Raw genomic sequence first — 25405 nt, 5'->3', positions numbered from 1 at the left:
ATAACAGCAGGTTAATTAGATAAGACCCAAATTACATGAGCAAGGCGTGCAAGCCCAGCAATTTGAAGGTTTCATGTTGTTTCAGAGGTGGGGAGGCCTGATCTCTAGCTCAGCAGAGAGAAAATGACTTCTTGCTCCCAGGCAAGCCAAACCCACGAATTAAGCTCTTGACTGCCCATCCTCAAGCCCAGTGCCAAGCGCATATAAAGGCACCTGTCAGCCCTCCTTGAAGCAGAAGAGCCTTTGTGGGATTTTGCCTTCCTTCTCTTGCACCTAAGCTCCATCTCCACCAGCACCATGAGCCGCCAGTTCACCTGCAAGCCAGGAGCTGTCTCCAAGGGAGGCTTCAGTGGCTGTTCTGCAGTGCTCTCTGGAGGCAGCTCATCCTCCTACCGGGCAGGGGGTAAAGGGCTGAGTGGGGGCTTTGGCAGTCGGAGCCTTTACAACCTGGGGGGTGCCCGGAGCATCTCCTTCAACGTGGCCAGTGGAAGCGGGAAGAATGGAGGTTTTGGATTTGGCCGCAACCGTCCCAGTGGCTTTGCTGGCAGCATCTTTGGCAGTGTGGCTCTGGGGCCTGTGTGCCAGACCGTGTGCCCACCTGGAGGCATCCACCAGGTCACCGTCAACGAAAGCCTCCTGGCACCCCTCAATTTGGAGCTGGACCCTGAGATCCAGAAAGTGCGTGCCCAGGAGCGGGAGCAGATCAAGGCACTGAACAACAAGTTTGCCTCCTTCATCGACAAGGTGGGTCTTGTAGGACCAGAGGAACCTATAAACAGCTCCCCTCTCTCTTCTTGGAATATGAGTTTGTTAGAGCAGCAGGGCTTGAGGTTAGATGTGAGGAGCCACTTACTGTGGACAAGGTAACTACTTTCCATCATTAGGGTACCCTGTACAAGATTCTTTGTATGGTGTTCCCAGAGAGATAACAAAGGTAGGCTTAATTCCTACTGGCAGAGGCTCATTGGGAAATCAGCCAGAAATCTGAAGGCAAGAGATCTGGGCTTTACTCTTGAAGGCCAGCTTGGTCCCATTGCTAAGCCCAGGGGCCCTTAGACTGTGTGCAGCAAAGAGCAGTGAGAGAGAATCTGCTCCAGAATAGAGAGAGAAGCCAGACCTCTCGTGCACACTGGCCTTGTCTGCTAGTTACTTGGCTGGTACGTGAGGAGCATTGCCATGTCATCACCCTGGGCCCTTTGGATTCCCAGGCATCCCTGCCATGAGTCTTTCAGCTGGTGAAGGTCTTGCTTGAGAGGCAGAAGAGTGGTATGGGGAAGAGTTTTCCATAGTGTTCTGAAGGCTGAATTGACCTCAGCCCTGGCCTTGACACTGACCAAGTGTGTGGCTTTGTGAAGTTTACTTGTCTGAGCCTTTATCTCCTCCTTCCTAAGTGGAGATAGTAATCTACCTCCTAGGGTTTATTAGGTTCAGAAAAGAAAAATCATGTGAAGATCTTGGCATAATGCCTGACAAGTGCTAAGTACTTCCCAAAATGGTAGTTCTTGTTACTATCTTTTCATCACCAAAAGCACAGAAAGGGTGCTGCAAAGGAGAGGAATCATGAGTCTAGAAGAGAGTGTAAGAGATCTAGTCCAGATAGACTCCTGATTTGGGTAGATGAGAAATGATTACCCCTGTTTTATGAGTCAGAAGAGACAGGAGGCCAATGTTGGGCCCAGCGCTATTAGGAAGATGGGAAAGCGGGGCTAGATCCTTAGACTCCTGCCTTCAGATACAAAGGCAGGGAGTAGAGGACTCTGTTGGCTTGGGGACAGTCCAATATCAAGGACAAGTCAGCACAGGGCAAAGCCTGGGCCACGGGGCCTCAGAGATGGGCCTGCCCCTGCAGTCCAGCCTTTTTACCTAGAGGATGCCCTCTAGCCTTCTGCTCAGCCTCAGAGGCCAGGGCTGCCTTTGCAGCTTCTTAGTCCTCCAACTGTGTCATGTAGGAGATCAAAATGTTCTGAGGATTGTGCCCTGGGGAGAGGGGAGTGGACTACTTCAAGGCTGCAGTGGTCAGACCCTACAAAGAGGGGGATGTACAGAGACATGGAAAAAAGATGGACATAAAGACAGATTTGTTCACAAAGGTAGTGCAAAGCCTGGATTGTTCCTTAGTGATATTAGTCTCAGGAGAAATACAATCCCTTAATCTAAGGCGCTAGACAAAATGGTGACTATGTCAGCAATTCAAATGGGTCCAGTGGTGCAAATATGTACTGTGGTTTCCCGGATGTAGATTTACTTTGTGTTTAATGCTCATGAGCACCTACAAAGGATTCAGGATCTGTTAAGTCAAACCAAGGGCTGGGTGATCTGCTGGTGGATAATCCTGTCTCAATGCTGAATCTTACACAGTGTTCCCATGCTCTGTGTTTTCTGATTTGGGAGGACAAAACCTTATTTAAAAAGTCATTGTACTGAGATAGATTTTTTAAAAAGTCACATTTTAGGCACTGTGACTCCCCAGATCAGACAAGAGGTACATGCAGATCAGCCCTCTGGGGTGAGTCTGCTGGCTCAGCAGGAGGCCCTCACCATCTTCTGCATGTGCCATGCTTTCTCTGGGGAAGGTGGACAGGAGGGAAAGGGAGAGGCTGTGAGCAAAGATGGACTTGGGGCCTGACACTGGAACTGAAAGTGTTCAAAATCTCTAGACTCAGGCCTCACTGAGTCTGGCATGCCATGAAATGGTCACCCTTTCTACAAAGATGGGCCTGGCCTGGCTGTGTCTTGGTGCTTCCAGGCAGGCTCATGCCCTGCACTGGTTTGGACATGGTGGCTGTGATGATTGGCTGCATGAGGTACAGGGACACATGACTGGTTCAGTCCTGGACTCCAAAACTTAATAAGCCTTGGAAAGAAGTGACACGGCCCCATGCCTCAGTTTTCTCTCCATTAAGCAGGGTTAATTTCTCCTGTTCCATGCAGCTGTATTAAGAGGTTAGGGAGATCAGGAAGGCACAGCATTTGCGCAATGACCTTGAGCCAGGTGCCACTGTCTGGGGGCTCAACTGTAACTGGGTGCTGGGTTCCAGGTGCGCTTCCTGGAGCAGCAGAACCAGGTGCTGGAGACCAAGTGGGAGCTGCTGCAGCAGCTGGACCTGAACAACTGCAAGAACAACCTGGAGCCCATTCTTGAGGGCTACATCAGCAACATGCGGAAGCAGCTGGAGACACTGTCTGGTGACAGGGTGAGGCTGGACTCAGAGCTGAGGAATGTACGTGATGTGGTGGAGGACTACAAGAAGAGGTGAGTGAGGGGTGACTGTTGTGATTGGACACGCATCTCAGTTCCTCTAAGGAACCCTGGTAGTCACTCCAGTTTAAAATTTCTGGAAGCAAGGGGTGGTCACACCAAGTAGAATCACCTTAACAAGTCTGGGACATGCTCCCTGCTCCTGTTCTACTTGGGTGGTGCTCAGGACACATGCTTAGTTAGCTGGAAAGTGGTCAGAGGGTTATCTCTGGGTCTGGGTGAGAGAGACCATGGGCGAGCCTCTCACACTTCCCAGAACTTCTGAGTCTTCACATGTGAAAAAGAGGTTCAGTATACTCACCTCCAAGACTAGTCTAGGAAAGACCGAGGACAGGCATGGGGAACATTCCATCACATGTGATACTTTCTTCAAGTTGGAAAGGAAGAAGGACAGCTTGCTTCTTGCTTCCTCTGAGATTTCCCAGGGGACACTTGCTCCACATGCTTCTTCTTCATTTTCTAAGGCGGATCTTCAACAGTCCCCTTCTCCAGAACTTGGTCCATGTCCCCACCCAGGAAGCCTTCCTTGCCTGGCTGGCCCCATTGCCCAGGGCTCTGTAGCTCCCACTGCTTGCACTTCTCACTGGGATGCTACTTCTCACTCTGAGTCTTCCCTGGGGAACAAGGGCTTTTGGTGAAAGGAATGAGACAATGAGCCCCAGCTTTCTCACAGGTATGAAGAGGAGATTAACAAGAGGACTGCTGCAGAGAATGAGTTTGTGCTGCTCAAGAAGGTGAGGGGAGAGCAGTCTTAAGTACAGGGATTGGCTGGTGCTGGGGGGGTGAGCCTGTCAGTGTGCTCTGCCACCAGTCCCAAAGTGAGTGGAGGCAGAAATAATAGTGAGGGAAGGCAGAAATAGTGATGAAAGTCTTGCCAAAAGAAAAACTGAAAGGGACCTAATAGGCTCCCCTGCATCTAGGGACCTGGCTCAGACATCACAGGTTGTCTCTGACAGTACCCTAGCCAAGGTTGTCTTCCTAAGAGGGGCATCCCATTGCTGGTGATAGAGCAGGTTCTCAGGATGGGCTGCAGGAAAGGGGCTGGATCTTTAGTTCCTCCATCTTTTTCATGGGCTGCACAAGGAAAGGAGGGTGTCTACTTGCCTGAGCAAGGTGCTCAGGCTGGGGGCAGATGTTATGTTCCTGGCTGCACCAGAAGTGACTGGGCTTGGCTGGGGTATCTTTCAGGATGTGGATGCTGCTTATGCCAATAAGGTGGAGCTTCAGGCCAAGGTGGACTCCATGGACCAGGACATTAAGTTCTACAAATGTCTCTTTGAAGCTGTAAGTCTGAATCTTCGAGCCATTCTTCTGTGGGTAGCTAATCACTACTCTTCCCTGGGCACTGGGAGAGACACAGCAGGTCTCGCAGTCAGCTATCCATCTCCTGTCTCAGTCTTTCAAGGCTCCTCAATCTCCACCTTCTGAGTGAGAAGGGAGCGGGGAGGTCCCACTCCATGGCAGTAAGAATCTCTGAAACACAGCAGGAAACTTACCCAAGGAGGTGACAATTATGGATTTCAGGCCCAAACTGGCATCATTGGATTTGCTCTCCTTGCTTGGGTAAGGTCATCTGCTTTTGTTAGTGGTCAAACTGAGATACCACCTCCATTTGCCTTGTAGGAGATGGCTCAGATCCAGTCCCACATCAGTGACATGTCTGTCATCCTGTCCATGGACAACAACCGGAATCTGGACCTGGACAGCATTATCGATGAGGTCCGCGTTCAGTACGAGGAGATCGCCCTGAGAAGCAAGGCTGAGGCTGAGGCGCTGTACCAGACCAAGGTGAGCTGAGTTGAGGCTGAGCTGGGGGCATTATTAACTAGCATTTGGGGCGGGTTTGATGGTTCCAGAGTAGAGACAGTGACCAGTTAGGTGACCTCATGAAATCAGCAACCTGGAGGCTTCGTGTACTCCCGTTACATTCTCCGTGCTCACCCCCGTGCTGTGTGGTGTTCCCAGTTCCAGGAGTTGCAGCTGGCAGCTGGCCGGCATGGAGATGACCTCAAAAACACCAAGAATGAGATCACAGAGCTCACCCGGCTCATCCAGAGGCTCCGCTCAGAGATTGAGAATGCCAAGAAGCAGGTAAGGGAACTTGGCTAGGGCCAGGGGCAGGCAGAGTGGAGTGCAAGGCAGATGAGTTCAATAAGAACCAACTTGATACTTGCCACAAGAGCAGAGGAGGATAAGGAGAGCACTACTTCCAACCCTAAGAGTAGGTTGTCTTTGGGGCACTTCCTCCCCTCCTCATCTTGGGTTTGAAGCTTCCTCCCTCAGGAGTCCTCCTTTTGCCCCTCGAAGTGGGCTGGGACCTTCTCCACAGCTGTGTGTTTGCCAGGCATTTGTGGTTCCCTGTACTTGACACACTTTCTGAAATTTCCCTGCACCTGCCTCTCTCCTACCCCCACTAGACTGAAAGGGGGCAAGGAGCTGGCTACTTTATGCCTTCCTGGCTCCTAGCACAGTGCCTGCCCTGGGGAGCAGCTTGATAAACATTTGATGTAATGATTAAGAAGGAGATATGTGCTCAAGGGGAACCCACTAAAGCACCCTAACTAAAGACTTACTAGGGTGTACTCCCAGGAATACAGGAGACAACCTTATCATTAGCAGAGGGGTACACAGAGGCACATATATAATAAAATAGCAGTGGTGCCTATCATTGTATCACATTTAACCCTCACAAAGACCCTAAGAGGCAACAATTGCCATCTTCATTATTACAGATGAGGAAACTAAGACTCAGTGGGTAAGTGAATTGCAGAGCTGGGGAGTGGCAGAGCTGTGCTCTGAACGAAGGTCTCTTGACCTGGAGACTGGTCTTTTGGTTCCATGTTCTTTCCAGTCTCCCATGGGCTTTAATAGTTTGTAGATCTATGAACATGAATAAGTCACCTGTCTTCACCACAAGGGAGGACTACATGAGTAGTAAGTAGTACTGAAGTAGTAATTGGAATAGGTAGCACTGAGCTAGTGTTGGGTATTCAGTGAACACTTGGTAAATAATAGTTGCTCTTGGGGAGTCTCCTTCCCCGTGGTTCTGGTCTGTGGGCCCACACACCTGGGCAGCTGCTGCCATTGCTCCTACCATGCTATATCCCAATGATGTCTCCTTTGGGCTTTAATACGCAAGAGCAGAAAGCCAATCTTCACGTTCATTTCACTCTCTGGGCACAGTGTGGTTCAGTAAATGTCTCTGCCCTGAACTGAAGTGGTGCTCCATTGGCTCTGCTCTCAGGCACGATTTCTCATTGCCATGAACATCTGCACACAAGGTGTGGAGCTAGAGCTCAGGAAGAACTTACCAACCCCTTCAACTAGAGCAGAGATGTTGTGTGCATTGGGTGGGGAATGCATCTCTGCCCTGGGATCTGAAAGGTTTGGATACAGATGAAGCCAATGACTTCTTTCAATTTTCTAAATTCTTTAATTCTTTACTTAGGCTTCTAACCTGGAAACAGCTATTGCCGATGCTGAGCAGCGAGGGGACAATGCACTCAAGGATGCCCGGGCCAAACTAGATGAGCTGGAGGGCGCCCTGCACCAGGCCAAGGATGAGCTGGCCCGGATGATGCGCGAGTACCAGGAACTCATGAGCCTGAAGCTGGCCCTGGACATGGAGATTGCCACCTACCGCAAGCTGCTGGAGAGTGAAGAGTGCAGGTGGGCTGGCTGTGATTGAGCAGGAGCCCCCCTCCCCCACCAGGTGTGGGAGGAACCAAAGGAGAAAACTGGACTTACCCTTATCTAGAAAAAACTGAGCTGTTGGGAAGTGATGAGTGACAATAGCAGAAGGAACACTGATTGGTGATGCTAGCCATGAGTAGGTCTGAGTAGCCACTCACGCTAAGTACTTATATCAACTCAGGCTCCAAGATGCTGTGTGATAGGCTTTGGCCCCCAAAACCTCATTTCTCTATTAAGCTTCTTCTATCTTCCTTATCTGTCTAGGTTAGGAGCTTGTCAGAGGATTTGTTGGGGCAGTCACTCTGGTTTCCCCGATGTGCTAAGGAGATCAGTATTTAGCTTGGTATTTGGGCCTGGTCTATTGCTCCAACATGTGTACCACCTGCAAGCTACTATTTTACTGAGATTGTTACCTGGTTCCTCCAAAGATTCAGGGATGGTCTCCTAAATTTTCTCAGACTCTGATCGTATCAAAGAAGCCCTGGAGTTTCTACAGGTGCCCATTGGGATGAGAAACACTTATCAGGCTAGTGGAATAATAGCTTTGAAGAGACTGTGGATTGGATAACTACTTTCTCTTATTTTACTTCTCTCTTTAACAGGATGTCAGGAGAATATCCTTCCCCTGTCAGCATCTGTAAGTACTTGTGTGCTTTGATCTAAAATTGTAGAATCTGTATGTGAGAAGTGATCTTAGTCACACCCCATGAGTATAGATAAGGGATCTAAGAAGGAAAAGCTTTGCCTGAGATCATAAAGCCAGATGGCAGAGCCATAGCCAGAAATCAGGTCTCTTTCCCAGGGCTCTTCTGTCCTTATCATCCTCTGTTCCTGGAGGGGTGGCCATTGCCATTGGGATTGAGGAAACAAAGGACATGTTCTAAGAAAATGGGCCTGAGTGAGAAGCTGAGTTTGCAGGTTACAATCAGACCTGGGCTTGGAAATTGTAGAATGGGGGATCTCAGAGAGCAAGGCAAGCATCAGATCTGGGTTTCTCAGTAGGGCTAAAAGAGTTAACCAAAGCGCTGTGGTCTGTTGGCAAGCTTGTAGGGGAGAGAGGTTGGAGTCTGGGAGTTCAGCAGAGCCTTATAGAGCGGCAGCGCATTTGTGTCCAGAAAGATAATGGGTACCTGAATCAAGGAAATGGGACTCTTAGCATTAATGGGCATGTCTCAGTCAGATTTGGCACAAGTTGAAGAAGCCAAGGGCAGGGCATGGGGGAAAGTGTCTTTGGGATATTCTCCTTAGGAGGATGGAGTGGTTATGACTGGGCCCCCAAAAAGCCCTCTCTGTCCTGGGGAAGGGAAACCAGCTCCAGCTGTGCCTGAGTGGATAGTGACCCCAGCTTTCCCCTTACAGCCATCATCAGCAGCACCAGTGGCAGCAGCGGCTATGGTTTACGTCCCAGCACCGTCAGTGGTGGCTATGTAGCTAACAGCACCAGCTGCATCTCTGGTGTGTGCAGTGTCCGCGGTGGAGAGGGCAGGAACCGGAGCAGTGCCAGTGATTACAAGGATACCCTGGGCAAAGGCTCCAGCCTGAGCACCTCCTCCAAGAAAGGCAGTCGGTAGAGGGCTGTCCATGCCCTCCCTAGCCCCAGGACCCCAGTTCTGTACCCCACCCCCACTGTCAGCCCCACCTCCACCCTGCTGTCCTACTCCTGAGCCCCTCGCTTTGGCTGCCAACCCAATTCTCCTGTCTGTGTCTCCTGAGCCTGGACAGGTCTGGACTACAATGCCTGGTACAATACGTCCCCAGGGGCCACCTCCTTGGCTGTGGTCCCCCAGCCACAGGCAGCCCAGCCCAGCTCCAGCTCATCCTCCTCTGCCAGCCCTGCCTCAGTCCTCATTATACTGCCAGGCTTCCAGGTCCTCAGACTGATGCTCCTCACATGCTGGACTTCATCCCAGCTCCTGCCTCTGCTAGAGGCTGGCTCTGTATTCAGGAGAAGGACTGAAGGACAGCCAGGCAACAGTGACCCAGCCCCACACCATCCTGACACAGCATCATGGCTCATTCTGAGTGGGACCAAGCACAACTCTGGGTCTCTCTCTTCACTCTTCTGCACCCAGAAACAGAAGAGGGACACCATTCACTTCTCCTGTATTCTTTAAGGCTCTTCCTATTGCATCCTCAATAAACAGCACAATCTCATGGCTTGGTCTCTGTGTATTCAAAGTGTGCACGTGTACCACAATTCAGATGCTCACATCATCATGTACACACATGCACAACACAGATGCACACACATGAATACACATAGCACAAGTACCAACACACACAAGTGCACCACTGGCTACTGGCCATGCAGCCTGTATTTCCAGTTCAGTTTTCTCTGTGGATCAGAAGAACATACTCTGAGCACCTGTGGCTGAGGGGAGGGAGAGAGTCCTATTGGGACAGCAGGCAGTGGAGTGGGGAGCATAGTTTGGGAAGCTGGGGAGGAGCAGAGGGAGACAAGGGTGTGTACGCAGCCTGGTTTGTGGCTCCTGATGGAGGTGTGAACTGTGGCCAGAAATGACCGTGTTCCCGGCAAGAACCCTGCCCTCTTTCTAGGACGGTATCTTTCCTGGTGAGTGTCTGCACTTGCTCTACCCTTTCCTCTCTTCCTGGCCTCCGGGGGTCAGCAGGAGTGGGTGGAGCCCGTGCAAGTCCCACACCCTGGGCCCCTGAGCTGAAAAAGAAGGTGGGTAGAAAGTTCTTGGATGCCAAAACTGGAGAGGTATAGAGTGAGTTGGGGCCCTCTGTGGGGTCAGGGCAGACTGACTTTCAGTGACTGTGCAGTTGGCCCCTCCCCAGACACTCCCCTGTTGACCCAAGTGACAACTGTCATGATAATCAGACCTGCCATGTGGAGAAGAGGAGTCTAAAGGGGTTGGGGGTGGGGAGGATTTTCCAGGCTGCTCTGTCTCTGGCTACAGAGAGTGTGGAAGGGGAGGAGCAGCAGGCAATGTCTCTACAGCCAGCCAGCAGGCACCAGTCCCTTCGCAGGATAGCCATGCTCATGGTACAGTTTAGGGCAGGGAAGAGGGTCTCAGTTACAGAGGAGAAGAACCTCCTGGGTCTGAGGGCAAGAAGAGGCAGTGGAATGGCAGATAGAAGTGGAGGTCTGGAGGAAGGGCTCAGCGGGCTGGGTTGGCAGCTTGAACATTCAGAGTATGGCTATGACTTAGGGCAAGGCCACAGAAGTAGCCTTGAAACTTCCAACACCCAAGAGGCACCCGTCAGCCAGAGCCATCCCCTTGTCTCCCTCTAGGCCCTTGGCCTAGAAGTCCATGCCACTGTCTAGCAGGTGGAGGTGGAGGAGGGTGGTGAATCAAGACTCAGTGACAAGTTTGTTTCCTTGGTTGGTAAAGCAAATGTGTGTGCGAGAGCATATATATGTGCATGTGTTTCCAGCCCTGGGCAAAGACTTTGCCATCTCCTCAGGGAAGGCCTACATATGCCTGCTGCCTCTGCCATCCTGCTGCTGTTCCAGCAGTAAAGAGTGAAGTGGGATGGCAGGAAGATGCTGCTGGTTTATCACCTAGATTTAGGGAGGGAACGAGGAAATCTTGCACCATCCCCTTATGGTCCAGCGCTCACAGGGATTACCTGAGTAGGCAGGGTTATCCTGGGTCCTGACTCCACTTCCTAAAACTGCAGAGACTGGGTAGAACCTCTCACAGGAAACAGTCAGAGCCCTACATGGAGTCCGAGACAGGGGTCACACAAGAGGGTTTCACAGCCTTGGAGAGTTTGGAGAATAAACCAGGGCACTGATGGCGATGAGTAGGAAGCGTGACCACTTTGACATCTTTTGCATGTTGGCATGATTAGTTGGTAGTGGTTCCGAAGAGCAGTGGTTCTCTATACAGGCTGAAAGATGACTTAGGAACCTTTAAAAATACTTGGATCTGAGCTTCAAATTAAGTGAATCAGGTCATTTGGAGTAAATCCTAAGCATTCACTTGTAACTTTTTTGAAAACAACAAGGGACTCTAGTGAGAATCACTGGCCTGGACTGTGATCTTAAGGTTGTATCCAGATCCTAAGGGAAAGAACAGCACGATCAATTAGTAATGCCTGCCATGGTCACAGGTGGAGGAAGTGATGGTGTGAATTGATCCTTTCTGATCCTATGTGTCATTTTACAGCCCACAAAGCACTCTCACACACTGTTTGACCAAAGAACGGGGAGTGAGTGACTGGCTACTTCCATTTTACAGATGAAAAAATTGAGGATCAGAGTTGCTGCTTGTATAAAGACAAAGACTGGAAAAAACCCAAAGTTGCCCAGTCTATCACTTGCCTTCAAGGGATGGAAAAGAGAGCAGGTGCAGGGCTGGGCTCTGGCTCACAAGTCTGGGCAGGAGGTTGTTCTTGGCAAAGTTGCTGCTTCCTACTCCCTCCTGAGAGTTTCCAGGAGACTAAATGCAGGGTAGATGTGGTAAAGGATTCAGTGCTGCTCTGATATCTTGATGGGCAGTGGCCTCTGTTTATTTCACCATTAAAGCAACTGTGACACAGAGACAGGCAGAGCTTTTGTCCAAAATCAGCTGGGTTATCAGGAGCAGAGCCAGGTGTGGACCCCAGACTCCATACTCTTTCAAACACACTGCACCAAAACATGTCCCCAGGTTGGACATAAGGAGTTGGGACCTGGGTAGCTTCCAGAGTAGGGAGATGTTGGTAATCCATAGGTAGGTGAGCCCTATACAGCATGCAAGGGCCTTCAGTAGGGTAAAGGCAGAGAACGCAGAGGGGCTGGGGCTGCTTGGGGAAACTAGCGCAGCAGCTGCAACAGCAGCAGAGAGGAGGCAGGGAGGGCTGTGTGGAAAGCATGATGGGTTGTCACGTGTGTGAATAAGCTCTGTACTGAGTTGTTCAAGAAAGATCTTTCTTACCCAAGCCTCTGGCTCCCTGAAGTCCAAGAGGAGCTGAGGAAAAGGAGCAAGGTCTCTGGAGATACTCCAGGCACAGGAAGGGATTTAGGCTTCGTCTGTGGCAGGTGTGAGGCTCTTTTTTCCTCTCAGGGTATAGGGGAATCTTGGTAGATGGGTAGAGTTCGGGCCGAGGTCCCATGACAGCCAGCCCTGGGTCTTGAATTACAGCTGAGCTAGTCCTGGTCTCTCTCTGCAGGGCATAAAGCTGTTGGTGCCTTTTGAGTCATGCTTGTCCTGGTTTTCTTCTGTTGCTCAGTTCCTTTCACCTCTTCAACCCCAGGAGTGTGTGCACTAGACAATCTCATGTCACAACAAGCAGATGCCATAACTAAGCTTCAGGAAAGGTGCTTGATGTAGCCTGGCCCAGCTCTGACTCCAAAGCCACTGTTCCTTATGTTTTAATCTTAATTGCCATGACAATTCCTGCCCATCCACCAGACCCAGCTAGCACGAGACCAAGTGGGCCAAGGCCTGCTGTGTGCATCCAATGTGTAAAGTGCTCTCCTAGGGCAGGGAGTTAGTCATGACACTGTGTGGTCAACCTCCTGGGATAGAGCTTCCCCCTGTCCTGCAGGAGGGACTATGTTGATGTCCTGGGCCTCAGACATGTCTGTGCTTCTGCCCAGAGCAACACCAACTCCTGCATCCAGCCGCGTCATTGCAAGATATACGCCCAGTAGGAAAACATGTCCAGAAAGGAGAGGCTTAGGCTCAGGCCCCGTAAGTCCAAGGTGGTCTGTGTTTTGCTGGAAGACCGTGACTCTGACAGCTCAAAGACAAACAGATGCAGTACTAAAATCCAGACCTAAAGACATCAGACAGAAATATTAATGAAAACTGGACAGGAAAAATCACATAAATGGGATCTCCCTTGACCTTATGAATGATTTCTGTGGGATTTGGGACGGGGCTGAATGCTCAGGGTACTGGCTATAGGAATTGAGTCTCTGAAGCCATGACAGGGTGGAGGTAAGAGGTGGGAAGCAGAAAGGATGGAGACAGGGCTAAAGCAGGGCAATTTTTCACAGAGGGACCCATGTAGACAGAGTTTGAGATGGAAAGGGAAGCTTTGGAGACAGGGTGCTCCCAGTACTGGGGTGTTCAAGAACAGCATCAATGTCTGAAGCGTTTAGGGGACTCAAGAGAAGGATGGAGGTTTTGATTAGACCCATCTTTCCTAAAATTGAATTTATATATGAGTCTTCTGTGCTCTTGTGATAATGCACTTTCTGACTCAGTAGGTCTGGTGGGGCCTGAGTCTAACAAGCTTCCACATGTTACTCAGCAGACCTCACTTTGAATAGCGGAAGCTTTGATGATATCCAAGATCTCTTCCAACCTGAGAACCCTGAGTGCTACAATATCTGAAATACTTCTGCTCTACTTGGTTATGAAGTCCTAGCAGGAAGTTTTACTAAGGAAAGCCAGTTCCTTAGAGGGAATGAAAGCAATTTCTGTGTGAAGTAGGGTTTTTAGATTGAAGGCCCTGTCTTTCCTTAAGCTTTATTGCTGGAAACAAAGTGTGTGGCAGGACAGCCCCATTTGGGCAGTTGAGTGTTTTCCTGGAGGTTGGTAGTCTGCTTGGGGAGAGGTGAGAGGGCAGAGGAAGGAGCAGGAGCAAGTCTTCACTGCATTCAGCAAAGACTTGAAATGAAGGTGCGTGACCTTCAGTAGAAGTGAGACTGGGAAGAGAGGTGGGGCTGGCTCACAGGTGTCTGCTACACCTGTGAAGTTGATTCTACAAAATGTGGAGGTAGAGCAGAGCTTTAAACACGATTACATTTATGTTTCAGAAGCTCTACTCTGGCTTTAGTAGAAGACGGGCTGGTAGGGCTCAGAGCAGAGGCAAGAAGCTGAGGTGGACGTTGCATGGAAATTCAGGAGAGACCACTGATATCCAGAAATTCCAGACTTCTGCTGTGATAGACAGACTGGGGGAGGGGAGGATGCAAGGGCTGCTAGGGGTGTGGAATCTTCAGGGACAGATGACTTTGCTAATTATCTGCTCTTGCAACACAAATTACCTCAATAATAAGACAACAGTCAACAGTCAACATTCACCACCTCACCTAGTTTTTCTCAGCCTAGAATTCAGGAGCCATTTGGCTAGAGGCTCTGTCTCAGGGCCCTTTGGGGTGTGATGTTGTGGTTAAACTTTGGCCAGAGCTGTGGTCAGGCCAACACCTGAGAGCTGGAGGGATCTCTTTCAAGATGGTCCCTCACATGTTGGCAAGGTGATGCTGATGTGAGACAAAAGGCTAAAAGTTCCTTACATGAGGGCCTCTCCTTAAAGCTACTTGAGTGTCCTCCTAATGTGGCATCTGGCCTCCCCTAGAGCAAGTAGCCCAAGGAGAACATAGATGGAACCATGATGACTTATGTGTCCTGCCTTTGGAAGTCACCCTTGGTCATTTTCACACTGTCCCCTGGGTTACACAGGTGGGGTCTTATCTGGCATGAGGGCAGCTATAAAAGGATAAGAATGTCAAGAGGCAAGAATCTGTAGAGGCCATCTTGGAGGCTGGCTGCCACAGTGCTCTTGAGAGATGAAGGGGTAGGAATCTAGGCAGACACTGAGGTTTCCAGCTTGGGTGGCTGGATGGGAAGGGATACTCCTCACAGAGAAGGGGAATGCAGGAGGAAGGTCAGTTCTCAAGGGGCGTTGTGGCATGAGATACACTGAGTGGAAGGTGCCCGTAGCTAAGCCAAGTAAAGGTGTCTGGTAAGGGGATGAGTCAGAAAAAAGGTCAAATGTTTCTTGGAGACAGCATAAATGGGGGTGACACCCAGTTCTCCTCAGTGCTGGTGGAGACCCTGCTGCAGAGCCTGCCCAGTACTGACCTGAGAGGAGGCGACTCGTGGCCTTGGTGATGCTCCTTGGTGTCTGACTCTGTTCTCTGTCCTCTCACTCCATTCCCAGCCCCTAGGTGGCTTGATTTTCACTGCTTGCCACATTCCCCAGTCTCTCATTATATGGTTTTGCTTTCTATGAATTTAATGAAAAGCTCAACAGTCTGAAAAAAAGGACAGTTCTGGGACTAAGATTTGCAAGGCAGAATTTGTGGCTGATTTGGGGATCTACAACAGAGCTGTGGGCACAGCCAGATGGAGGGAGAGGGTCTAGTGAAGGAGAGATCAGAGCACTGGATGGAGAACCAGCATGGGATCGGGAGTCCCAAAAGAAAAAATACTCAAGAAGCAAAAGATCGAGAGGGGTGAATATTAGAGAAGGACCAAGTGAGGCGAAGATGTAAAAGAAGGCTTTATACATATTGACAGGTGTGGGTGGAAGATCTTTGCCCGAAAGGCTCATGGGAGTGTTGGGACTCATCAGAGTTTGGCTGAAGTAGGAGTTGACCAGGAGAGTGAGAGGTGGGGTACACATAGTCAACTTGATTACGAAGAGAAGAAGGAGAAGGAGATAGAGGATGCTGGTGTGTAGAGCATGGTCACTGAATTCAGTCAGTAGAAAGACAAAGGTTGGCACTCTCACAAATGCAGTATGGCCCTGAAAGAAGAGACTAGAGACAGGACTGAGGGGTATTGATGCAGGATGAGCCATCATCCTGAAAGGGATGGGGGATGGGGTTCTGGGGAAGTTCCTGCCCCACAAGCTAGATGTTTTTCTCCAAGGCTGGAGGTGACCTACCTTCCCTCCCCACGGGGCTCTGATTCCAGGTTGTCATTGTGGATACTGAGCCTGCCCTAGGACACCCAGCTGGGGAGTGTCCCACAGCAGGCTAAGGACACATAGCAACCCAGCCGGGGCTACTTGGGGTTGCTATGGGTCACTCTGGTCACGGACAGAGTTTGTCTTCTTCAGGCCAACTCTGGAGGGTGAGGAGAATGCAAGGAGTCACACACAGCCCCCGGGGGTTCCCACTGCTGTGGCTGAAGGCTTCCTTGCCTTGACCACGGCTCTTCACCTTCCTCCATCTGCAAAGCCTCATCCTCATGGCCCTTCCTACACCTCAGCCCAGAGTGCCAGGCAGGGAATGGAAGCCTATTGTTTTGGATCTCCCAGGGGCCGGCCTTCAGAGGCTGGGCACACCCCTGTCACTGTTCTGAGGTGGGTATTGTCATTCCTAAGACAGAGCCTTGCTAAGTTCAGGGCTACAGAGCCCAGATTCATTGAGGTCTGTTTCTCCAAAACCCACACTCTTTCCACACTGCCCTGCCTCCCAGAATGGGAACCAGATGCTTCTGCACATTCTCACCCTCCCTGATGCCCTGCAGGCTCCCTGCCCATTTTCTGTCAGAGCTTCTGGCACATTCTGTCAGCTGAAGCCCGATGTCTGTGGGCCCCAGGCCCTGGGCTGGCTCCCCTTTTCCCTGGGTTACTTACTGTAGGCTGCAGGTAGAGGCTGGGGTCGTTGCCAGCCTAGGTCCCAGAGGCCCTTCCTTCAACGGTGGGCTGTCAGGGCAGCACCTGGTTCCCAGAACCACTCTGGTTGCTGGTCTGGGTCCCTGGGGCTGTGAAGGTAGTATTAGTCCAAGCAGAAACCCACAGAACAGGGACCCGGGAGGTGAGTGGAGGAAGTGGTGGTGGGAAGGGAGGGAACCACTGTGGGGTGGTGGGGTTTACTTTTGACGAGGGTGGAAGGTTTATTTACCCCTAAGTTCTGGGTGCAGAAGCACCAGACTGAAATCTGTAAGAATGGGAGGAAGGAAGGTGATGGTCTCAGGATGGGACTGGGCTCCTCTGGGCACTGTCCTTCAGACCTCAGTGTAGGGGCTACCACCTCTGCACTCACCCCTGACAGAGGCATCTCCTGTATTTTTGTAGAGCTCTGGCCAGGACTGTTATGCTTCACTTCCTGGCCTTAGGGAAGTTCTGCCTTGTGTTTGACCTCTACCCTGAAGCTACACAGGATTCACACCCTATCCATTGCTCACCCGTGACACCATCCAACTACAGGCTACCTTTTACCCAAGACCCTCAGCCCTGGGCCTTCTCAGGGCTGAGAGTGCCAAGTCCCTGGTCTACCCACAACAGCCCTGTTGTCTACGGCCCCTCATTTGGTGTGGCCTTGTCACAAAGCCAGCTCAAGCACAGATGAGCTCTCTAAACTCAGGTTTCTGCCTGAGCTGTGTTTTGTCCCTTCAGTTTTAGACTAGGATAGGATCCTGACCCATCGCTGGTGTTCGTGTGTGGGTAGACGAGCTGCTGATGGTTCAGGACTGAGGACAACCACTGAACAGTCATTTCAGGAGCACAGACCATTCCAGGGCTATTTCCATCCAGGAGAAGGGAGGAGGTGCGCTTTCAGGGAACTAGCTGCCTTCACAAAGACCTGAGTTCTTCTGGTTTGAATAGATCTTTGATGGTCTTGGAAGCCAGCCAAATTGGGAGAGAAGGGCCTCTGGATTGTCATGAAAAATCCACCAAACAAATAAAAGGTGGGTGAATCATAACATCAGACTGCTCTAGAGATGGATGAGACAGGGGTGGGTGATGGGAAGATTCTTGTTCCATTTTCCCCCCAAGCAAGGGGAGCATTAGACAAAGGGACCCGCACAAGCTAAGGCAGGCTTGGAAAAGAGGGTTGGTGAGAACACTGCACCCTCTGAAACCAGAAAGACCAGGTTGACCCTTTGTACAATCCCACTCAGTCTAGCCTGGCTTCTGTGCTCTCTGGGTCTGGACCCTCTTAATCCCTGGCAAGGGTAAGAGAGAGCATCTTCTCAACTAGCAGGAGGCAGTCAGGTCACCACCTTTTGAGAATCCTTCACTGTCTCTAGGTAGCATAGGTGAACCTCAGCACCTGCCCCAGCCTGACCTACATATAGAGCAAACCCCAGAGGCTCTGGCCACTTGGAACAAACCCTGAGCCCCCCACAGGCCAGGGTTTCAAAACGGATACAGGGGCAGACAATCTTTTCTTTCACCAAGATGGCACACTAAATATGCAGCCCTTTCAATCTACTACTGTCATCATTTCATACAAGAAAGGGACAATTTAGCAGAAGACAGGGTGCTCTCTCACAGCAAGTTTAGTTCTTAGAGGGAGTAGAGTTGGTTGCAGAAAAGCTTCCTGTGCTTCTCTTCATCTCCTCAGCTGCTCCAGGCTAGCCTGAGCCCTCTCTTACTGTTGATCATGCCACCTCTTTGTACCTCTATGTGCTCATCTAAACAATGGGAATTATATCAGATTGGTTTCAATGGTACAATGTGTAGAAAATCATCAAGAGGGAGAATAGAGGAGCAGCATGAAGAAAAATAATGATCTGGTGAACATCAGGAGCAGTGATGCTGACGAGGGTTGAGGATGGCCAGGGTGAAGCTACAGATACAGTGTACAGGGAGGGGCTGGCACTCTGCAACCTGACTCCAGTGGGGCTGCCGTTCTTGGCAAGGTCCCTCATCTTCTGTGTCTTCACCTTCTCTTTTGTAAAAGGGTAGATGATAACAACAATAATAATTACTACAGTCCTCAATTTAGCACAGTTCAAGTTTATAAGGGTATGAAAACAATATGCATTCAGTAGAAACTGCACTTCGAATTTTGAACTCTTCCTGGGCCAGTGAAATGCTGTGTGATACTGCTATAGCTTAGGTCCTAAATGTCTCCCAAAGGCCTGTGCCTTATAGGTTTGGTTGCCAGTCTGTGGCCACCTAGGGAGGAGGTGGAGGCTTTAAGGGATGGAGTCTTCCAGAAGTCAGGTCACTGGGGGCAGAGCCTCAATGGGCCATACCCTTGCAGAGATATTGAGATTCCTTCCCCTTCCTTTCTTTCTCTTTGCTTCCTGGCTGCCATGAGGTGAATGGGCTTCCTCCTCCATGCTCTTCAGCCAAATGTCCTCCTTTGCTATAGATCCCAAAGCAATAGTCCAACTTGTGGATGGAAACCTCTGGGACTGCGAAGCAAAGCAAACTTTTCTTATTCATAAGCTGAGCGCTTCAGGTATTCAGTCACAGAGATGGGCAGTTGACTAATACAGATATTCTGATGTTGGGCTGGGATGGTGAGTTGCAGTTCCCAATCACCCACGTGACCATGAGGGCAAACAACCCATACTGTACAGTGTATTCTATTGCCAAGCCATAATGTTTGGCAGGTTAGATGTAGTAAATGCATTTTGGACTTCTATTTTCAACTTACAGTGAATTTATTAGCACATAAGCACATTATAAAGTGAGGAGCATCTGAATGTATATCCATGTACGTATAAACCTGCTTTTATATTTATGGGGAAATGGCAGTGGAGAAGGTCCAGGTTACAGCCTGTCTTGCCTAGATATAAGGAACCCTGGATATAGGATCTATAGCCAGGGACCAATTGAGGAAGAACCAAGCACTTAGATGTCAAACAGTAGAAGATGGAAATTCTGGATGTCAAACAGTAGAAGATGTCAAACAGTAGAAGAATAGCATGTAAAGGGGAGGTGCAGAGCCCATCGAGGAGCTGATAATGGGAAATAAATACAGAGACAAACTTTGAAGGTAGGAGTAATGGTAATAGCTATTGTGTATGGAGGCTTTCCTTTGTAGCAGAAGATGATCTAGGTTTATTTTGGGTATTTCCTAATGAAACCCTCTTCAACAACCTTATCACCATCCCTATCTTATATAAACAAGGGAATTTAAGGGTAGAGGGACAACGAGATATACTTAGGGTCACAACCAGAAGCAGCAGCAGTCTCTCCTGCCTGACAGTGCAGTGCATATTTGTTGGAGAGGCCATTTCCGGTCTCCCTTTGAGGTCTCACATCCGGCACCTGAAGACACAGACCAAGTCTCAGAGTAGTGAGGTCCATCAAGCATCCAGAGAAGTCAAGGAGTCTGTGTAGGACCCTCAAGAAGGGCCTGGGTGGGGTAGGGGTGAGTGGGACTGAGCATGGTGGAGTGGGTGGAAACTCCAGAGACAAGGAGCATGCCGGGACCTGGGGATGGGGCAAATTCCTTGCGACTAATCCCTTGAGGCAAGAAGCTCTCCAGGAATTTCCTCTGCCTTGCAGATCTCTAGGTAGGTGTTACCTATCACAGGTGGGACCAACACCCCAGCCCCTCCCCGCAACCTCCACACCTGAACAGAATCCACACAACCTCCCCTGGGCCCTGTTGTTTTGACTTCTCAGTCAGAAGCTGCTGCTTGCCACACTCACTCTCTCATGCTCTAAGGACTATAATTCGTCTTTCCAAGTGCTCATTTGTGGTTTCCAGACCCTCGATCGTATAATTATGGAAACTCACCGGCCACCTCCCGGACTGTGGGTCAGGTGTACCTGTCCATCCCAGTTGGTAGCTGGATGTTGGAGGCTGTAAAGCAGCCTGGGAAATGACCTTGGCCCCTCAGGAGCTCAACTCCTAAGTGCTGGACAGGGTAGGGGTGAGGGGGTGGGGCCTTAGCTTGGTGGGAGAAGAGTAAGGTTAAGGTCACCAGGCCTGGAGAAAGAAACAGAGGATGAAGGGTCCCCTTGGCACCTCAGAAGTGAAACCAGATCTGGGCAGGAATGGGGCAAGGCAAAGGCTTGGGGAGGGAAGTGAGTGGGGCCTTGGGGAGGGAGTGCTTCCAGCTCCTGCCCAAAAGAATTACAAATATGGCAGGCACAGGACATCATTTCAGGCCATGCACCACTGACTTTTTCATAGGGCCTTATTTTGATGTACATAATGAAAGGTGTAACTTAGTAGCTAGAAGTTTCATTATAAAATAATTATGCTAATAAGCATGCAAGCCAATTTAAAGACAAACTATTGAAGGAAGTAACAGTCCAGATGGTTTGTGGATATGGGTCAGCTACTGATGGTGGCACTCAAATGCTTGCAGGGTGGAAAATATTGAGGGAGCTGTATAAATAGTAGAGGGACCGAGGGACACTGGCTGGGAGAACAGCAGCCTCTGTCCAGGTGTGGGCTGCCTACAAGGCTGTAGCCAGCTCCCAAGTGTGGAGAGAGGGATGGCTACGGGACCTGCCACTGTGTAGGCAGCTGGGGATAGAACCATGTTCTCTCTGGCTGTCAGCGATCTACAGAGTTGAAGGGAAGATAAGAAATGCACCCCCCTGGGGAAACATTCTTCAGGAGTGAACAGGTTTTCTTCTGCATAGTTCCACCAAACCATGAATTTCCTCTCCTAAAGAGGCACCCAGGCTGGTGTCTAGTGAGGGCAAAGGTACAAAGGTACCCACCCTGCTCCCTGCAAATAGGGTGAGACTCCCCATTAATAGGAGGTGGGGAGATGGAGCCATCGTGCTCTTGGGGTCAGAGTGAGGTCTGGAATCGGGTAGCTGTCTGACCATTGTCCCTTGGGTCCAGCCATGGGTCTGATGGGAGACCCCAGGCTGGTGGAAGGCCAGGTCTGCATTTGGGGTGGGATGAATGACAGCAGGAAGTGGAGGCTGACAGAAGGTGCTCCTGCCTTACCCCTCAGGAGGATTGGGATGCAGATCTGGCCTGAGACATCTCAGGATTCCTGTTGCTAGAAAACAGCTGCAGGCTGGACCTGAGCGGACTAGAAGAAAAAAACATGGTCAACCTACTGGCTGACCTGAGCTAGAACTGGAGCTCTGATCCTTGACAGAGGTAGGTGTAAAGGATGGTGCTCCAGGCCTTCAGAGAGTCTCCCTCACTGACTCATGAGGTGGAGCCCAATTTGGCGGTCTGAGCAGATGTTTGGGTGTCGGAATACCCATGCTGGATTGATGTCCTTGGGAAACAAACTCAAGGCACCACTCGGTCTGTGACCTTCACTCCATTAGGGGCTGTGTCCTGCAGAGGCAGAGCCATAACCCAGCCGTGCTCCTTTCCCTGGAGGCCATGAGGAGGGCCCAGGTGTGGAAACCCTCTGAGGGTGTAGGGTGAAGTGGAGGGCAGAATGCTGAGAAGCCCAAAGCTGTTTCCAGGTCCAAGACTGTCTAGAACTTGCACTGACAGCTGAGGTCATGATGAGATGAAACTATTAGCCATACCTCTCTTATCTCCAAGGAGGAGCCTGTCCCGATCATAACACACAGTTCTCCCTGTTCTCTGTCAAGAAGAAAGCCATGGTTCCTGGAAAACATGGAGAAGCCCATTCCTTTTGGATGGCCCTGTTCTGATAGTTGGAGGGGGGTTTGGTTGTCCACCATTCAACGTCCTCAGCAAGATCCCAGTTACGGTATTACATGGAAGGACAGACCCAGGCTTCACTAGCCAGATTCCTCCCTGAAAACAGACCTCTTGCCTATTCTGCCCTGACCAGGCTGAGCACCTCTGCTGGTGGGTGATGGAAGGACACAAAGTGCACAAAGCTGGTGCAGAAATGAACCTGCCGAGAGATCAGTCCTCTTGAAACACCAGGAAGAGGCTGGCAAGGGGGGTGCATTTCCACCAAGTAGGCCTGGACCCCACTATAAGAGGAGACAGCAGGGGAGCAGGCATGGGCTCGCTCGGTCACTCCCATGAGGGCTGGGAGTAGCAGAGGTGAGTCTCCAGCTCAAGCACTTTCTGACTTCAGCCTGAGCAAGCACGGTGCCTGCCCTTCAGCCCATGCCGGCTCAGACACGGAGCGGTGTGGGGGAAAGGTCAGTAGGAGTCAGGCATAGCCCTCTCAGTCTGAGGCTGGCTGACAAAACCCCAAATGCAGAGATGCTGGGCAGAGCAACCAAGGAGTCCTAGCAGGTGGTGAGGCTGCTCTCCACTGTGCCCAGACCTGGGGCCAGGCCTGCCGGGACAAAATGCAGCTCTGTGAGGTCTGTGGGGGCAAACAGTGGTCCTGCAGGGTGGCAGCTTTTAGAGGGGAATGCTTAGGAGAAGAATTTAGGAAGAAGGGGGGGCAGCAGGGCTGAGAGGCAGAGGAGTAAACACTGGAGTTGGGAGAAGGCGATTTGCACGTGGAGGATGAAGAGCCGACTCCCTTGGCTGATGCTGAATCACAGATATGGCGGCCAGAGTCTGCAGTAAGTGTTTCTGGGCTAGAGCCAGGGCGTTGGTGGGCTGCGCTCACGGACGCTCTGGACAGCATCTGCTTCCTGACCCTGCCCAGTGTCTGGACGTCTCCCGCAAGCTGTGGCCGTGGCCTCTTTCTTCCCTTTCTCAAAGCCAGCAACAGCAATTCAAGTTCTTCCCCAGGACGTCACTCTGATCTCTTCTACTTCTTTATTTCACATTTTAGGGATCCTGGGATGATGCTGGGCACAACCAGATCATCTAGAAAAATTTCCCAGTTTTAAGGTCACCTGATTAGTGTACTTAATTTCACCTGCAGCCTTAATTCCCTTTGCCACATGACCTAACATACTTATAGGTTCCAGGAATAAGGATGCAGACATCTTTAGGAGCCATTATTCTGTCTAAGATAAATGGTAGGAAGAGTGGAGAGGAAAGGAGACCCAGAGGGTTGAGGAGTTGAGCGTATGACAAGAGTGGGAGCTACGGTGTATTCTTGAGCAAAGGAGGGCCCAGCACCGCAGAGGCACTAGGGATGACTTGGTTCTCAGGGTTAGTGTGAGATCATTTTCCAGACTCAGAACAATGAAGCCATATTATGTGTGAGGTCTTGCAGACCATAACACGTTATTGTTCTCATCTGAGGGCAGTGTGCCAATCTTCAGGAGGCCACGGCTGACGCGAGTGAGGGGGCCCAGCCCTCAGGGATGCCTGGGTCAGCTGGCGGCTGGAGACTGCTCAAGAGGAATAGACAAATCATGCTGCCTGGCTGCAAGGCATCAGTGGCTGCTGAGTGCCTTTCTAGTCTGGACACCGAGGCTATCTCTTGGGACTGGCCTGGAGGGGGCAGAGGAGGATGGAGAGGACAAGCCCTCAGGCTGAGGCTGAAACCGGTTGGGACTTTCCAAGTGGGCAGCTCAGGAGGGAAGCAGGGCTGGGTGGGGGTGGGGAGGGTCAAAATGAATGGAGCTTTTGTTTGCTCCTTGGCAGGGCCCTTGCCTGGGGAGGTAGACAGGCGAGAAGAGACATTCAGGCCTTATAGATCTAGAGACTCGGAGAGCTCTATCTTGTGGAGGGTGTTGTAGTATTGGCGACCTCAGTGGTGTCCCAGAATTATGTCTTTTGCGGGGTGGCTTTGCTGTGTAGTCCGCTGATGGAGCTTATGAGGGTGCTGAGCTCTTCAAGTTTCCTTCAGTTCCGCCGCTATGTGCTGGTTGAGAGAATGGACACTGGGAGAAGCCAGACCTGGATTCAAATTCTAGTCTTAACTCTTATTAGCCTTGTGACCTTAGATAAGGTATAGTTTTTTCTGAGTCTTGGAAACCAGAGACGATAACCCAGAAGGCTCCTCTCCTACAGACAATGTGAGTAGCAAATAAGGCAAGGTGTGTTAAATTCTAGCACAATGCCGGGTACACAGTAAGTGCTCAATAGCCATTCGCTTCAAAGAACAGTAGAAGGAAGCCAGGCCTGTGTATATATCTGAATGAAATGGGGTTAATTTATTTTCTAAGTGAGAAGCCTCATGCAAGAGGCTGGTGAATCTCTATGAAGTCCCTGGGTAGTTTAGCTCATGTCAAAGGATAAAAACTGCCAAACATCACTCAGGCTGGATCATCCCATTTCAGACCTTCCTCTGCTCAGACCTCGCCTCTGCTCATCCGTAGCAAAGTTCTACAGTGCTCAGTTTATGTGTCTTGGCCATAAGTGGTTGTGGGTTTGGAAGAGATGAGAAACAGAAGGAACAGCTGCAGGTTGGGCTAAGACTGGACCATCGCTGAGGTGTCAAGGGACATGTTTTAGCCATCTGAAAGAGACTGTCCCAAGAGACTGTTCCAGGCTGGATGACAGGGCAGAAGGGAGACGAGTGGTGGTTGGTGGCTGCCTGTAGGCCTGCCACATCCTTATATCAGCAAGTGGAATGAGGGAAGGGGAAGCAGGCAAGGCAGAAACATTTCTTTTATCTCTTTGTCTTCTTATCTGTACTCAGTGCTACCCACAGATTGGTGGGACCTGGTATTCTGGTGTTGCAAAAGGTTTGGCACTGACTTCAGGTGAGAGGTCAATCTCTTCCTTGGAAAGATTCCAGAAAGTGTCAGAAGTTGTCAGGGCTTTGGAAAATGGAAAAGTAGACAGCTGTAAAACCACTGTCACCTCTGACAGTCCCCAGTCAGCACCTGCATCCACACAGACCTCAGGAGATGGTTGTCTGAAGGGGACTAAGAACTGCATCCTTGGGGTGGGAAATCCATGGGACCTGCTGAGGCCAGGAAGGACACCCCAGGGCAATGGACAGACCCACTTTGCTGAAGACTTTAGGGCTGATCTTCACCCACCTGAACTCAACCTCTTCTTCTGGATGGATCACTGGGATTGAGGGAGACAGAGATCTTCTGAAACCAGGCCCACCAGGAGGCTCTGACCAAGCCTTTACACTGTCAGTCATGTCACTGTATGAATTAGAATAGGGGATTTAGACTAGCTTACCTGACCAGAGGCTGAATAGTCCCACAATTGCCAATGCATGTTGGAGAACCAGAGAAGCCAATAGCTGCTCAGTCAAAGAAGTAGGAAACATTAGAACCAAAGGACCAATGATACAGCCCCAGTGTGAGGCTGAGGACCTGGGAGTTTCCTAGAGAGTCACTAGTCCAAGT

The 25405-nt window shown here is 50.5% G+C and overlaps 1 protein-coding gene across 1 annotated transcript; it reads left to right on the top strand.

Moving 5' to 3' along the window:
* The first annotated feature begins 247 nt into the window (after window positions 1–247).
* Krt71 (keratin 71, type II) lies at window positions 248–9106 on the top strand. The gene is made up of 9 exons (XM_005411948.2): window positions 248–744; window positions 3039–3253; window positions 3933–3993; window positions 4448–4543; window positions 4883–5047; window positions 5225–5350; window positions 6708–6928; window positions 7555–7589; window positions 8312–9106. Exons 1-9 carry the CDS (start codon window positions 298–300, stop codon window positions 8521–8523), a joined length of 1578 nt encoding a protein of 525 aa, XP_005412005.1. The 5' UTR covers window positions 248–297; the 3' UTR covers window positions 8524–9106.
* The last annotated feature ends 16299 nt before the right edge of the window (window positions 9107–25405 follow it).

Source organism: Chinchilla lanigera, unplaced genomic scaffold (assembly GCF_000276665.1).
Source record: "Chinchilla lanigera isolate Chin_1 unplaced genomic scaffold, ChiLan1.0 scaffold00146, whole genome shotgun sequence".
In the NCBI taxonomy this organism is placed as follows: Eukaryota; Metazoa; Chordata; class Mammalia; order Rodentia; family Chinchillidae; genus Chinchilla; species Chinchilla lanigera.
Note: the sequence above shows the minus strand (reverse complement) of the source record. Positions and strands in the feature narration are given on the sequence as shown.